At 39.9% G+C, this 13,787-nt stretch overlaps 1 protein-coding gene across 1 annotated transcript in view; it reads left to right on the top strand.

Annotated features, from left to right (window-relative positions):
- TMEFF1 (transmembrane protein with EGF like and two follistatin like domains 1) overlaps positions 1–13,787 on the top strand; it is a 169,430-nt gene that overhangs the window by 34,066 nt on the left and 121,577 nt on the right. Inside the window, 1 exon segment of the mRNA XM_034060273.1 lies at positions 9,653–9,710. Within this exon segment, the coding sequence (XP_033916164.1) occupies positions 9,653–9,710 (58 nt within the window).

Genomic DNA, 13,787 nt, shown 5'->3' with positions numbered 1-13,787 from the left:
TGTACTGCCCGAAAAGTTAAGCACAGGTTAAAACCAGCTCAGATATGATATTGCCATCATGAAGGGAGAGTTGTTAAACTATGTGACAGTTGCAGCGCTCTGCTAAAGCTCTGAAAGGCCAAAACCACCCTAAAAGCAATAAAAACAGGAGATTGATTTCTGCTTGAAGTGTTTTCATGTTGTTTTCCAAGTGCTTGAATGGCCATGCTTCTGTCCCAAAGTGCCATGGTAAGATTAATAATAAATAGACTTCAGCATTTGAACCCAACAGCCAAAAAAGTTCAAGGGCAGAGGGAGGGAAAGAGAGAAAGCTAAAGAAAGGAACCAAGGATCCAGGACAATCCTATACAGGCAAATGGAAAAAATAAATGTTTATGAAGGTTTTCTGTCATCCAGGCCCTGTATGAGCAGATTTTTCAAGCATACGTTTATTTTGCAATCTGATTAGTTATTAGTACATTCCATAGGCATTTTCGTAAATAGCATCTCGCAATATCAGGTGCAGTCATTAGTGAAGTGTTGTATTGGGCTGTGAAACCTTTTGCTTCGAGTAAAAAGGGAGCTTCTACTTCAGGTACACTTTTCATGGTGACTGATAAGTGTTAGCTCTCTAGTCACTATTCATTTCTGCCAGGGATGTGCCTGTGTGATCTTCTCAGGGCTGGGTTTTGGCTTGAGGGATGTTGGACTAGTTCAAAATCAAAGGGTGATTTGACCACAGCAGCCACATATTTGCACTTTGGTCAGCTGAGTTTTGGATTTTATGGAAATGTGGTGATTAGATCTTACAGAACAACTCTTTAAAAGATAAAAGATACAACTATGCTACACAATTCAATGTTCTAAGATGATCAGTAAGGGTGCAGGAGTTAACAGTGTTCTGTAAACACATAGCAACCATCCCTTTTCTGCCATTGCCTAAGAAACAAAGAGCAAAGCTCAGAAGTTATGCCATTTGCTTTCTGTGGGTTCATATACTGTGCTACTAATAAATAATAAGTAAAGCAAATGTTCAGACTGATATAATTTAAGGTGTAATATTTGTAAATATCAATAGGTTAGCCTTCTCTTCATTTCTCCTTGACACTTCCCAAGCACTTCAGTTCACCTGAGGAACCACAGCAACACACCAGAGCCACAGTTCTTTACCCAGCATTGGATTTTCATCATCTTCCTCCTGGAAACATGCTCCTGCAGAGCAGAACACAGTAAAACTCCCTGGAGAGAAATTATACCTTTCAGACACAGAAAACACAGCCATTTACTGTCTTTTGATTTTATCTACCTTGAGTCCAGATGAGTAGTGCAGCCTCAAAGTGCATTTCCCAGTCCTCCTTAATGGTCGTGTCTTGATTCACATTACAGAGGGGTCCCTGAACACACAAGCTTGATTCCTTTCACATGAAACTAAACTGGAAGGTGCAATACAGATGCCAGTATGTGTGCAGCTCAGGGGACCAACTGTAACCTGGCTGAAGGAGACATCCTCAAATGTGTATTGCAGGTACAGATTCTGAGGTTGGTCCTCAGAGCCAACTGCTCTACAGATCTGCTCTCTGTGCACGTTGGCAAATTCATTGCCAAGTTTTAATCCTTCCAGCTACAGGTGTGGCTTTAGGAAAGTGTGTGCACTGCTGTGTGCTCTGTGATCAGGTACATCATGCGCAGAAAGCTCAGGGCACATCTCACATCAACCAAAGGATATTCTGGTGATCTGAAGGGACAGAAGGGTAGCTGGTTGATCGGCATCTCTTCCTCCTCCATACACAATGCTATGAAATGTTGTCTTGCAATGTTGGAGCAGCATAGGCATGGGGTTTTGGCATTTTAAGACGTTTTGCCAGTTTTTCAGGTCAGACGAAACAAATCACACTTGGAAGTGACAGGGCTTGGAAGTTGGTAACTTGTCCTTTTCTGGTTTTCATACAGCCAGCAAAAAGGTTCCTGGCTTTTTGACTCAAGGACAACTCTGTTGCCAAATAGTAAATCATGAAGAAACCACATAGTTACTTAAAATATTGCTGCGAGATATTTTATAACAGAAAAATGCTGCTTATTTGAAATGAAGGTATCACCACTTCTTGCCTTAGCATGCAGAGCTTAGAATAATACAACTGAGCTTGCTGATTCACTTCAAAAGAAAATGCTGCTGTGCTGAAAGCATAATTGGAACGTTACTACCCAGAATAAATTAGTGTACCCAAGTTAGGAGCAATTGAAAGGTGGTGGGAAGATGCTGCAACAGAAGTCGTATTTCTCTGCTAGTTAGAACAGTCTTTGTCACAGCTTTTATTTTAAATAGATAATAACTGAAGCAGACTCTAAGCACTGGATTTTTCAGTAGAGTTCAGTAAGCTGTTGACATTTAGATATGAAAACAGGCAGACAGGTTTTCCAGAAAGCCCAGATTTGGAAACTGCTTACCTGCTGGGCTCTTTGGAGCACCAGAATATTTCTAGACAAGACTGGCCTTTTCTATCTTACAAATTGCCCTTGTTTTAGCCGAGATAGTGTTAATTTTCTTCCTAGTAGCTGCTGCAGTACTGTGTTTTGGCTGTAGTCTGAGAACAATGCTGATAATACACCAATGTTTTAGTTGTTCCTCAGTAGCACTTACCCTGATTAAGGACTTTTCAGTCTCATGCTCTGCCAGTGAGGAGGGGCACAGGAGGAAGCAGAGACAGGACACCTGACACAAACTAGCCAAAGGGGTATTCCATACTACAGCACATCATGCCCACTATATCCCACTACATCCCACTATATCCGCTGCTCCTGTCAGGCTTGGTATCAGTCAGTGTGTGGTGAGCAATTGCATTGTGCATCACTTGTGTTTATAAGCTTTTATTCCTCTCTCTATCTCTTCTTTGTGGTGTAACTTTTCATTACCATTATTATTGTTATATTTTATTTCAATTATGAAACTGTTGTCATCTCAACTCATGCATTTTACCTTTATCTTATTCACTTCCTCATCCCACCAGGAGCAGTGGGAAGTGAGCAAGTGTCTCTCTGGTACTTAGTTGCCAGCTGGGTTAAACTATGACATGAGTCAATAGATTTATACATGTATGTTATATACAAAATAAGTACTTATTTTTATACCTTCATATTACATTTCTCTTAATTTCATATTACATTTCTTTATCTAATACAATTTTTGTAATATTAAAATGATGTTCTATTCCCTAACAAAGCGCTCGCTATATGTCATTAGTCAGATACCTCAAACTGGTAATAAAACATTTGGAATAGCAACATCATGCTGCTGTACTGCTGGATTATTTTCTCCTCCCTAGTGGAAAAGTGCCTTTTAAACATGTTGTAGTTTAACCGCAGCTGGCAACTAAATACCATGCAGCCACTTCCTCACTCCTCCAGATCACCTCTGGTGGGATGGTGAGGAGAATCAGAAAAAGTAAAACCCACAGGTTGATATAACAGTTTAGTAACTAAAATAAAGTACAATATAATAATAACAACAACAATAATAATGATAGCATTAATAAAGTAATAAAAAGGAGTGGGAGAGAGAGAGAAAGGAAAAAAAAAAACCAAGGAAAAACACAAGCAATGCACAACGTAATTGCTTGCCACAGACTGACTGATACCCAGCCTGACCCGAGCAGCAATCAGTGCATCCCAGCCAACTCCCCCCAGTTTATATACTGGGCATGACATGCTGTGGTATGGAACATCCCTTTGGCCAGTGTGAGTCAGGTGTCCTGTCTCTGCTTCCTCCTGGCTTCCTATGCTCCTCCTCACTGGCATAGTATGGGAAATTGAATTGCCCTTGGCTTAGAGTAAGCCTTACTCATCAACAAGTAAAACATCAGTGTGTTATAAACTTTCTTTTCATACTAAATACAAATCAGAGCATGCACCTGCTACTAGATAGAAAATTAAATATTCCAGCCAAAACCAGGACACATGTTAGAAATTTATGCTCATTTGTCTAGCCATAAAAATAAGAACTTTTTGAACAACAAAAACAACAACAACAAATAGTTTATTAAATATTTATCTTACTTCTAATTCTTTCCTGTGAAGACATCTCACAATATCATTCCCCCAGATGGCATAAATTAATAGGAGATTTTTCCTTTTTCTCTCACAGTAGTCTTTAGAACAATGGAAGCAAATCAGCCGTATTGTTTTCTTCTTAGATGTCCAAGTGCATATGATAGAATTAGATGGGGTTGTTAGCTATGTATCATAGGTACTTGCAAGCTGCTTGTAAGCTGCTTTTCAACTCAGCATATAAATACTTAAAGGAAACAGATGTTTTTCCTGATCGTCTTTTTGAAAAACATAAAGCTAAGTCCACATAAGTGCTGACTGAGGTGAGATTCTGCAGATTTAAGCCTTTTCAGCTTAAAATAATGCAGAAAAAGCCTGCCACCAAGACAGTGATATTTTAGAAGAGTATTTATTGCTTACAGGAGTCAGTCAGCAAATAATGAACACGTACAGCAATAGTCTTCTAATAAAATACATGCTCACCTGCGCTTGTGCTGTTCATCATCACTATGACTACAATGTTCCTCACAGTTCAGCATCTTTCATTTCAATTCAGTGTCTTTCATTTTGGTAGTAAACTAAAATAAATCAGGGACGTGACAACTCTGTTTCTCTCCTGATATGTCAGAACTGGGCTGTCGTAAGCACCAGCTGCAGTGCTTCTCACCATGCCAGCCTTGCCCTGGCCAGTGTCTCAGCAGAGTGGGGAGGTCTGTCAAGTTATACCCACTGAAGAGCTTTCAGACTCTTCCCAACTCCAAAAACAAAGGCCTGCATGGCAGATGAGGTTTCCTTTTCCTTCCTGGCCCACCATCTGCCTTGCGGAGAGGGTGTTCAGAAAGGCAGAAAGGCTGTGGCTTTGACAGCTCTGGATAATGCAGGTTCCCAGAAGGCAAAGACAAGTTAGATTTTGATCCTGCCTAGTGGTGCACAGTGAAAGGAGAACGACACCAAATCCATCTCCGAGACATACTCATTGATTTGTCCTTTTTGGTTCTCTTAGTAGCAAACTTGTCCTCTTCATATTCATGAGTGGGTGAGCAGCACGACCTTAACATATGGATCTTGTCCTGGAAAAGGAAGTGGAGACCGGGATTAAAAAAACATTCTGGTGGGCTGGGAGCCTCATGTGTGCTGAGGCTATGCAAGAGCGCATATGCATTCTGGAGGGCAGACTCTAAGCACCTTGGTTCTTAGTGTGAGAACAGCTTAAACATTTTCTCCTCAGTTTCACTGACCGTATTTGGCTCTGAGCTCATCCCAGCAGCAGTTATGCTGGAGGAACTGTGACATTGTACAGCATAAGGAGACTTTAACAGCCCTTCCACCATTTGTTCCCAGGGATAGATTCTTGCTAAAAGTGGGTAAAACATGAAAAGACAGTATGTACAGGAAGCCATTTCAAGCAATAGCATCTTACCCACAGTGGTGCAAGCTGGATGCATATCTGGGGGTACTGGAACCAATATGTCTAATATATCCATCTGGAAAACATACTTTCCTGCTTATTAAAATATATTTCAAAGTAATGTACCTAAGTAATATAGATGTTGCACATTTCTAACACCTCAAGTGACAGAAATAAAAATAGAATTAAAACCTGTGATACATCTTCCTGCTGAATTATACTGAATAAATGGAAACATTTCTTATTCCAAGAATGGAGCCTTGAAAGCAGGCTACATGCTACCGTCATTACTACAAATTCACTTAAACATTCTTTTAAGAATGAGTTATCTGGGGGATACTGGGCACTAATCAATAAAAGATGAAAAAAATGCTTCATAAAATTCAACTGAACTAACAAAAGCAAGTCATTTCTCATTTCTCCTCAGCCATCACGTGAAAGTTCATTGTGTGCATATTGAAATTCAGAACATGGTTCAGAACCAGTTCTCTTTCCTTCAGTAGCGATCCTATTATCAAGCTCCACACAACATTTAGAATCGTGTTGTGCTGTTTCAGAAGAAATATAAATATCCAGAGCTGTGTCAACAATAAGTCCACTACAGATTAAGCTACTAGGCATAGAAAGTACTTTGGTAAAAATAAATCTTTTTAGAGCAACCTACAGGTTTTGTGGTTCTGATGCAATTCCATTTAGCCCTTTGTAAAAGCAAGAAGTGTAACAAGTTCAGGGTCTTGTGAAGTAATACTCCTTTCATCATCTCAAGCATCAATAGCATGACTTGATGAAGAACAAAGGGATTAATGGTATTCTGAAAGTTAACTATGACTCACATTGGTATCCTCAACACCATGTCTTTCAGGCAGAGAGGAAATAATCAAATAGGAGTAATATTTCATTGCATCTCTTCGGGCTGCACAATAGTCCTATCATTTCTCTTTATGTAAGATGTAGTGCATCTCTCTTAATAGTTTCAGCCAGTGCTTTCATATTGATTGATATATTTCAGCCAATTTAGCTTGTTCCCTACTTACAAGCAATTAGTGCCACTTCCTGACACAAAATACATATCTTGGGGCAAGGAGAAGGACTCATGTGAACCTTACAAGCTTAGAAGCACCCTGTGTTACAGATAAAAGTTCCACATTCAAATACTGTGTGTAATTAATACTATACTCCAATACCTGCTGAATCTACACTCTAATGCTGCCTGCATTTCTACAAAAGAACCCAAAACTATTACACACAGAGCAATGCTGTTTCAAGAGCATATGCAAATGCTGTATGTTGTGTTTACACATCAGCTACATGCCTCAGAAAAGGGAAATGTAACTGCTCCAACTCCAGTTGGTACACAGTTGAGATATGTTATCAGATTGACAGATATTTAGGCAGCTTGGTGATGAGGTTTCATCCCTGTCACAGAGTCATCTGTGCCCAAGCCTGAAGAAGGAAAGCCAGGCAGCCAGGCAAGCCTGGAGAGCAGCTCCTGGTCACCTCAAACCAGCAGAACTGTCATGGGAGTATCCTGCAGAAGGAGCCCAGTCTTGAAGCAGAAAGCACATTTAATCTGTCAAAACCGGCTGGGTTTTGAGCAAATGAATGGTCATCACAATATATCCATCTAGGGGAAGAGGCATAACATTTTTTGAAGGGAAGCTAGGATGGGAAACACGAATGCATGCAAACAAATCATATGATTACAGTAAGTCAAGAGATCCTCTCTATCTGCAAAAAGTTATATTCATCTCCTACCTTTCCAAGCAGAAATTTCACTATTGATGTTAAGGGACTACTTATTAAATCACTCTGTCAAAAAGATTGAAGCTGAATTCAGACCCTTATTACAGTTGTGTAAGTGATTGATGGGAAATGCTTGGTACAGCTAGCTTTCTTTAAAAAAAGGTGGGCAAGCCATTGCAAAATCATCCTAATTCACTACAAAGCCACCATTGGCCAAAAGTGTCATATTTCCAGGTGCACCCTCACTGCCATTTGTCAGATGATGTGACAGCTCACCCAATGGGTCGTGTTCTTATCTTGAAAACTTCCAGCAGATTGAGAGAAACACATGAGGCAAGATAGCTGATGCTCCAGACAGTCTAAATCCCTAACAGTCTCATATTTCTGGACACAAATGTAATCATATTAGACAAGTTCCTATGGAAATGTATTCATTTAGCTTTATTATCTACCAAAGGAGATTTCACGAGGTTCTGGAAATCCAATAAACCTCCTATTTATAAGTCATGGTTTGCAAATACTTAGAGATGTGCTCCACTGGAAAAACCATATTACTATGTTAATGGACACACACTGAGCTTCCATGAGATTTGGAAGTTCTTTCTGAATTTTTGTGGAGAAACAAGATAAGAATATATTGTAATTAAAGAATGCCATTATTCTAGACCCTTAATATCTCATTAACCTGAATGTGCATTAGGTTAGAGTTGGCACCTTGCCTAATTCTTATCTTACATGCCACAATCACTGTGCATGTTAAAACCCCACACATTTTCTGTTTCTCCTTCTTGACAGTTATTTCTTTTTGCTAAGTATATAGTTATGTATTAACATAATGATAATGTAATTGCTTTTGTGCTTATAAGCATTATATATAACATGGATCAAGGACAATGTAAGCTGTCGCATTTGTGTAAACATTACAATAACTAATAAAATGCAGTTTAGACAGATTAGTAATGATACAAGCCTGAGAAATACAGCTATTCATAACAACGCATATGGCTATGCTTGAGAAGGCTAACTATAATGATAGAAATCAATGTACAGCATGATGGAAATGGTTAATAAACTTTGAAAAGTTATGCAAAACTAGAGTATGAGAACAGCAGAAGGCTGAAGAAAATTAGACTGGGAAATGCAATGCAATATAGCAATAAAGAAAAGCTTATGCAGCTCTGAATCACACACTGTCACAGCACAGGGAAGTAATAGTCCCTTCCTGTATGTCTTCAGTGAGCTGACAGACTGTATGCTGCATCCGCTTGTGTGGTTCTGCTGCAATAATTAAAACAAAATAAAAATGAAATGACAGAGTCCCTTGACAAAAATGTTTGAGAATATTTTACTTTATAATGTACTACTAACACCAGTCACTGGGGACAATTAAATGCAGCATAAAACATGACGTACTTTAATTTGCTTTTACATTTTGATTAAGAATTGCAGATAACAACGTGAGAGGTATTCTCCAAGCAAATGGCATAACTGGCAAGAGCCATAACACTATTTATTAATGGAAGATGACACTTAAAGCAAACCGAATACCTGTCTGATTAAGAATACAGAAAGCTGTTGGGGCAATGCAGCTCAAGTTCAGTGAAATAGACTAAGTATTTGTCTTTGAGGATGCCAAAAGCTGAAAGCAGTATTGATAACTCTGCATTGTGTTATGGGTACAGTGGAAAAACTGAGTAAGGTGTGACCTTCCTGGTACACCTAGAGGCATACAGGTTACTATGCTGTAAATTAGCTGCCGTCTAAGTATGATTCACTGGGTCCACACTAACAAGAATTTAAGCACTCTGGTCAATAAGTGACAAAAACATTCATCAGCATCTGGAAATCACTTTTACTAATCAGCAGCTGGAGATTGGCAGTATTTGAGCAAGAGAAAGACATCAACAAATCAGAATAAACTGAGAAAAAGCTAACAAACTGATTAACGTGCTGAAGAATTGATTAATGAGAAAAGATTAAAAGACCTAATTATGTGAAGGTGCTAAGTGACAGCTTGTATTTTATTATATAAGCCAAGAAAGGAGAAAGATCGTTTGGAATGGATGAGTGAGAACAAGTGACATTGGCAAGCATATTTGTTTTATAGCTCACACCTGCCATCACCCTCAGACAGAAGTCCACAGAAGGTGTTAGTGCTGGGAGGATCCAAAAGGGGCTGGAGAAGTGAATGTTTGAAACTGGGTTTTGAAAGGTAAGGATTTTGGTTTGCAATGGCTACAGATTCCTTTGTATCCTGTGGTTCCTGATGAAAAAAAAAAAATAGATCTATTGGTGCCCCAGTTTTTTCAGCAGCAAAATGGGCTCAGTAACACTTCTTGATTTAAGGGGACATTGTAACAGGAAAGAAAGTTATTGAGAAAAGTACTGAAATTGTAATGAGAAGAAAGGTATCTCTATCTGGTTCTTAAATATCATCTTACTGACCTAATGAGCTTTTATTTGTGCCTTTTGACTGAACAGAGATGTTCTGGGAAATGAGAGGCAAAACAACTGTGAGAGAAACAGATCTGGCACCATGGTGAGTGGAAAAGTGAGCAGAAAATCAGAGAAGAAAACAAAATGTAGGTAAACATCTGAAAAATTAGAGGTTAAGAGAAAAAGAGGGAAACAAAGAGAAGAACTACAGGAGTGAAGTGTAAGAGGCATAGCAAAACATGGGAAAGAGATCTCGGCTTCTCAAGAACAACTAGCCTGAATGTGTTGCTGCCTCAAGAACTGGTGAGGCACTGGGACAGCTTTATGTGCTGGAAAAGGACACTGCTGCACAGGGCAGCAGGGCTCTGGCAAGTCAGTAAAATGGCCACTGCCCCACTGCCTGTATTGCCTGCCTCAGAGCCGTGATAAAGTTATATTGGTGGGGAGAAAGCACGAGCAGTCATGAAACTTCCATTTCCTGCCTCCTTGGAGCAGCAAGCTTCAAGCTTGGCTTTCGTGAGCTCTTGCCCTCACTCTGTCTGTATTATTGTGCCAGCAAATTCAGTTTGGCCTAAATAGTGAGTTTTTTCCTAGCTTTGAGAGGTCTTCAATGCTTGAATCACTTGGTCAAGCTTCTGGACATGTGAAACTTTAGCAGAGGGCAAGTACTGATCTGAGACTGGTGCCACATAGTTAGTCCTGAATTGAAAGAAGCAAGAGAGTACTGTGCTAAACATTCTTTCTCTTCAGCAAAGAGCATTCCAGGCAAGAAAACTTCTCCAAAATTATGTCTGCATGGCAGGTGGTGAGTGTGGAAGATAAATCTGTGCGGGACTTGTTGGGTAGGCTCTCATGTCCTACACAGTGACCTCACTCTAAATCCTGGGCCATGCATTTGATTGCTGAAGCATTCAGGAATAACACAGATGAAATTATGTAGAGCTGAAAAAAGAATGTTAGTGTAATTTAATTTAATATCTAATAGCTAATGAACTGTATGTGAAAATAAAATGACATAGCCAATACCACCTGGTCCTTTCTTCACTGTTTTGATTTTGCATGCACCCCCTTTGTATTATCAGAATATGGTGGGATCCTTGTTTGTATTATCCAAGTTGGAAATTATGAAGGTAGCAGGTTTAGGTAGGTGTCAGTTGAGAATCTGGGCACAGAAGATGAGTAGAAAAAAAACGGGACAAATAAATGAGTTCAACAATTGGATAAACTGAGTATTTTTTATAAAGTAACATTAGTGAAATAGTTTATATGAGAGAACGTCTATGTTTTGAGTATTTTGTTGAGGCTGATTCTGCGTTTGGTTAGACAACATCTTTGGCTTGGTATCAGAGGCAATGGGCACAAACTGAAACACTGGGCTTCCTCCTGAACATCAGAGAACACTTTTTTACTGTGAGAATGACTGATACAGGTACCGACACAGGTCTCCCTGAGAGGTTGCGGAGTCTCTCACCTTGGAGATATTCAAAAGCCGGGAATGGTCCTGTGCAGCCTGCTCTGGTTGGCCTTGATTGATCAGGGGGGTTGGACCAGGTGACCTCCACATTCCCTTCCAGCCTCAGCATTTCTGTGTTCTTTTTTTTTCATGTGAGCACTGTTCCAGGTTATCCTCTTAATATTTTTGATGTCTTGTTCACAACTACAGGAGTTGGAAACATTTTTTGGGCAAGAATTAAAGCTGAGATTAATAAGCACAATACTCTGGCAAAATACCTGGCAAGGGCAGGATTCTACTGCCTGATGCATAGGGGTGCAGGGGCTCTAAAGAACAATTTAATGACTTCACTCAATTCACTTCAATCAATAGATCTCTGTTCTCCATTTTGTCCTCTTAAGATAAAATAAAGCAGTGTTTTCACAGTTAAGCATATCTGCATTGTATCCAGATCTCCGGCAAATTAAATTGCTCTCACTGGTCTGGCAGCTTCTCTCTGCTCTTGCATATTCCCTGCTTCCCTTTGGTTGTGCATCTTCCTTCCTACAATTACTGGATAAAAATAAGGGAAGGCAGAATTTTTGTCTGCACCAGCAGTGGACTGAAAAGCTGCTGCTGGTGTTCAAGAGCTCACTGAGGATGACAATTTTTGTCAATCTTTAGAGCTTCCTACTTTCACAGGAGAGCAGTTGGGGGTGAGCAGAAGTGAAATTATTGTATAATTGCAATAAAGACACATTTACTTGCCAAAGATGGAAGGTACCAAATGTGACAGAGACATACCAGATCTGCCATTTCATTGGTGTGGCATTCCCTCCTCCTGTAACAATTTGTGGTGCAGAAGCAGCTTGTTCAAATTCTTGCAGAGTTCTTCTGCTTCTTGAGCTGGCAGGAAAGTGTTTAGGCTTTTTTTTTTTTTTTTAATACATGTATCAAAGAACAGAATAAGGATGAATACCCAGCTGGCATAGTGTGAATTTGCCAATCAAGCATGACTGTATCACTCGTTTAAGACTAGCTAGAGATGCATCCAGACAGATAGCACAACCCAGACACTGCTTTTCTAGCTAAAAAAAAAATGGCAACCCATCCATCCCAGGAGGTCAAAAAATAACAACAAAAACCCCAAAGCCAAACCCCCTGAGGTTTGCTTACAATTTATCTGAACTTGTTAAAAGCTTTCATACGGATTGCCTTGTTAAGCTGAGACAAAGCTGCAAGTTCAGTTGAGAACTCACTGCAGCTGCCTATTCACTGCCCCGGAAGGGGAATGTTTAAACTGGGAGAAGTACTGTCACTGGTTCTTAAAGCTAGCTCTGGGAGCAATAGTTTATATTAGCAAATCTTTTCAATATTGTGAAGGTGGGAGTGCTCCGGACACAAAGACCTGGGCAGAACTGTTGATAGAAAGGAGGTTCACAAAATATTCTACAGAGATGACTACATAATCTTGAGGACTGGAATAACAGAAATGAGACAAAACTCAATAATAGAAAAGATAAGGTCGTGCACTTAGAGATTTATAAAAAGCATTTCTATTATGGACTGTAAATGACAGACAAACAAGAAATATTGTCTGTATCAGTCACTCACAGCATGACCCTGAGCCATCAGTGAAGTCTGGTGATATAAAAAGAAAATTGGCTGTATGAGACGAGATAGTTTTGGAAGAAACCAGGAGAGACTACCTCCATTGCAAAGACTGGCAATACTTTGTGAAACACTTGCACATTGCATATCAGCTATGATAAAAAAAGCTGAATTCAAATTGCATCTAGTGCAGTAAAATCTGAGTTACAGAGTCTCTCTGTTACAGGAGGAGACTAACAAAACTTTCTGATAGGCTAGACAAGTTGAGAGTGACTATGACTACTGCCTATAAACCCATTATAGATTTAAATGTAAGGGAAAGTGCAATGCCTAACTGAAACACCAAGCAGCAAAAGGACAGGTGGATATGAATTGGTCTTGAATGTGTTCAGGCTGGGCATTAAAAGGAGCTTTCTAACATAAAGGTGAGGGCAGTTCCAGCCCTCCAGCAAGAAGTGCAGGAAAATGGCATAATTAGCACAAGATGGATATAATTGTGTTTATGGAAAGGGTTATATGGAGTATTTGCTCCTACAACAGCAAAGTACTACCTTCAAAATACAGGATCTGTTCCTGCCCTGTGGCCTAAAGATCTGAACGGTTTATCAACTTAAGCCAACCAGATTGCTGTATGCAGATCTAGCAAGCTTGAAACATCCTGGCCAATGTATCTCAGCAGTCCAGCTACAGCAGAACAGGCTCCATGCAGGTTAATGTGCCTCACTTTATTGATGAGCAGAGCTTTTCTGACGTCTAGCACTAATGCTAGCAAAAGGAGCAAGTAATGACAGAAAAGCTAGTGATGTGACAAGGGGTAATGGCTTTAAACTGAAAAAGGGTACATTTAGATTAGGTATAAGTAAGCAATTCTTTACTGTGAGGGCGATGAGGCACTGGCACAAGGTTGCCCAGGGAAGTTGTGGCTGCTCCATCCTTGGCAGTGTTCAAGGCCAGGTTGGATGGGGCTTTGAGCAACCTGGTCTAGTAGAAGGTGTCCCTGCCAGTGTCAGGGGGTTGGAACAAGATGACTTTAAGATGCACCTTAAGGTGCCTTCCAACCCAAACCATTCTGTGGTTCTATGATATGAATGTTTTCTTGGCAGAGGCAGTCAGTGTAAAGCCCCCTATGCCAAAAGG

Source organism: Melopsittacus undulatus, chromosome 1 (assembly GCF_012275295.1).
Source record: "Melopsittacus undulatus isolate bMelUnd1 chromosome 1, bMelUnd1.mat.Z, whole genome shotgun sequence".
NCBI lineage: Eukaryota > Metazoa > Chordata > Aves > Psittaciformes > Psittaculidae > Melopsittacus > Melopsittacus undulatus.
The sequence above is the reverse complement of the archived record's forward strand: the minus strand, read 5'-3'. Positions and strand labels throughout refer to the sequence as shown.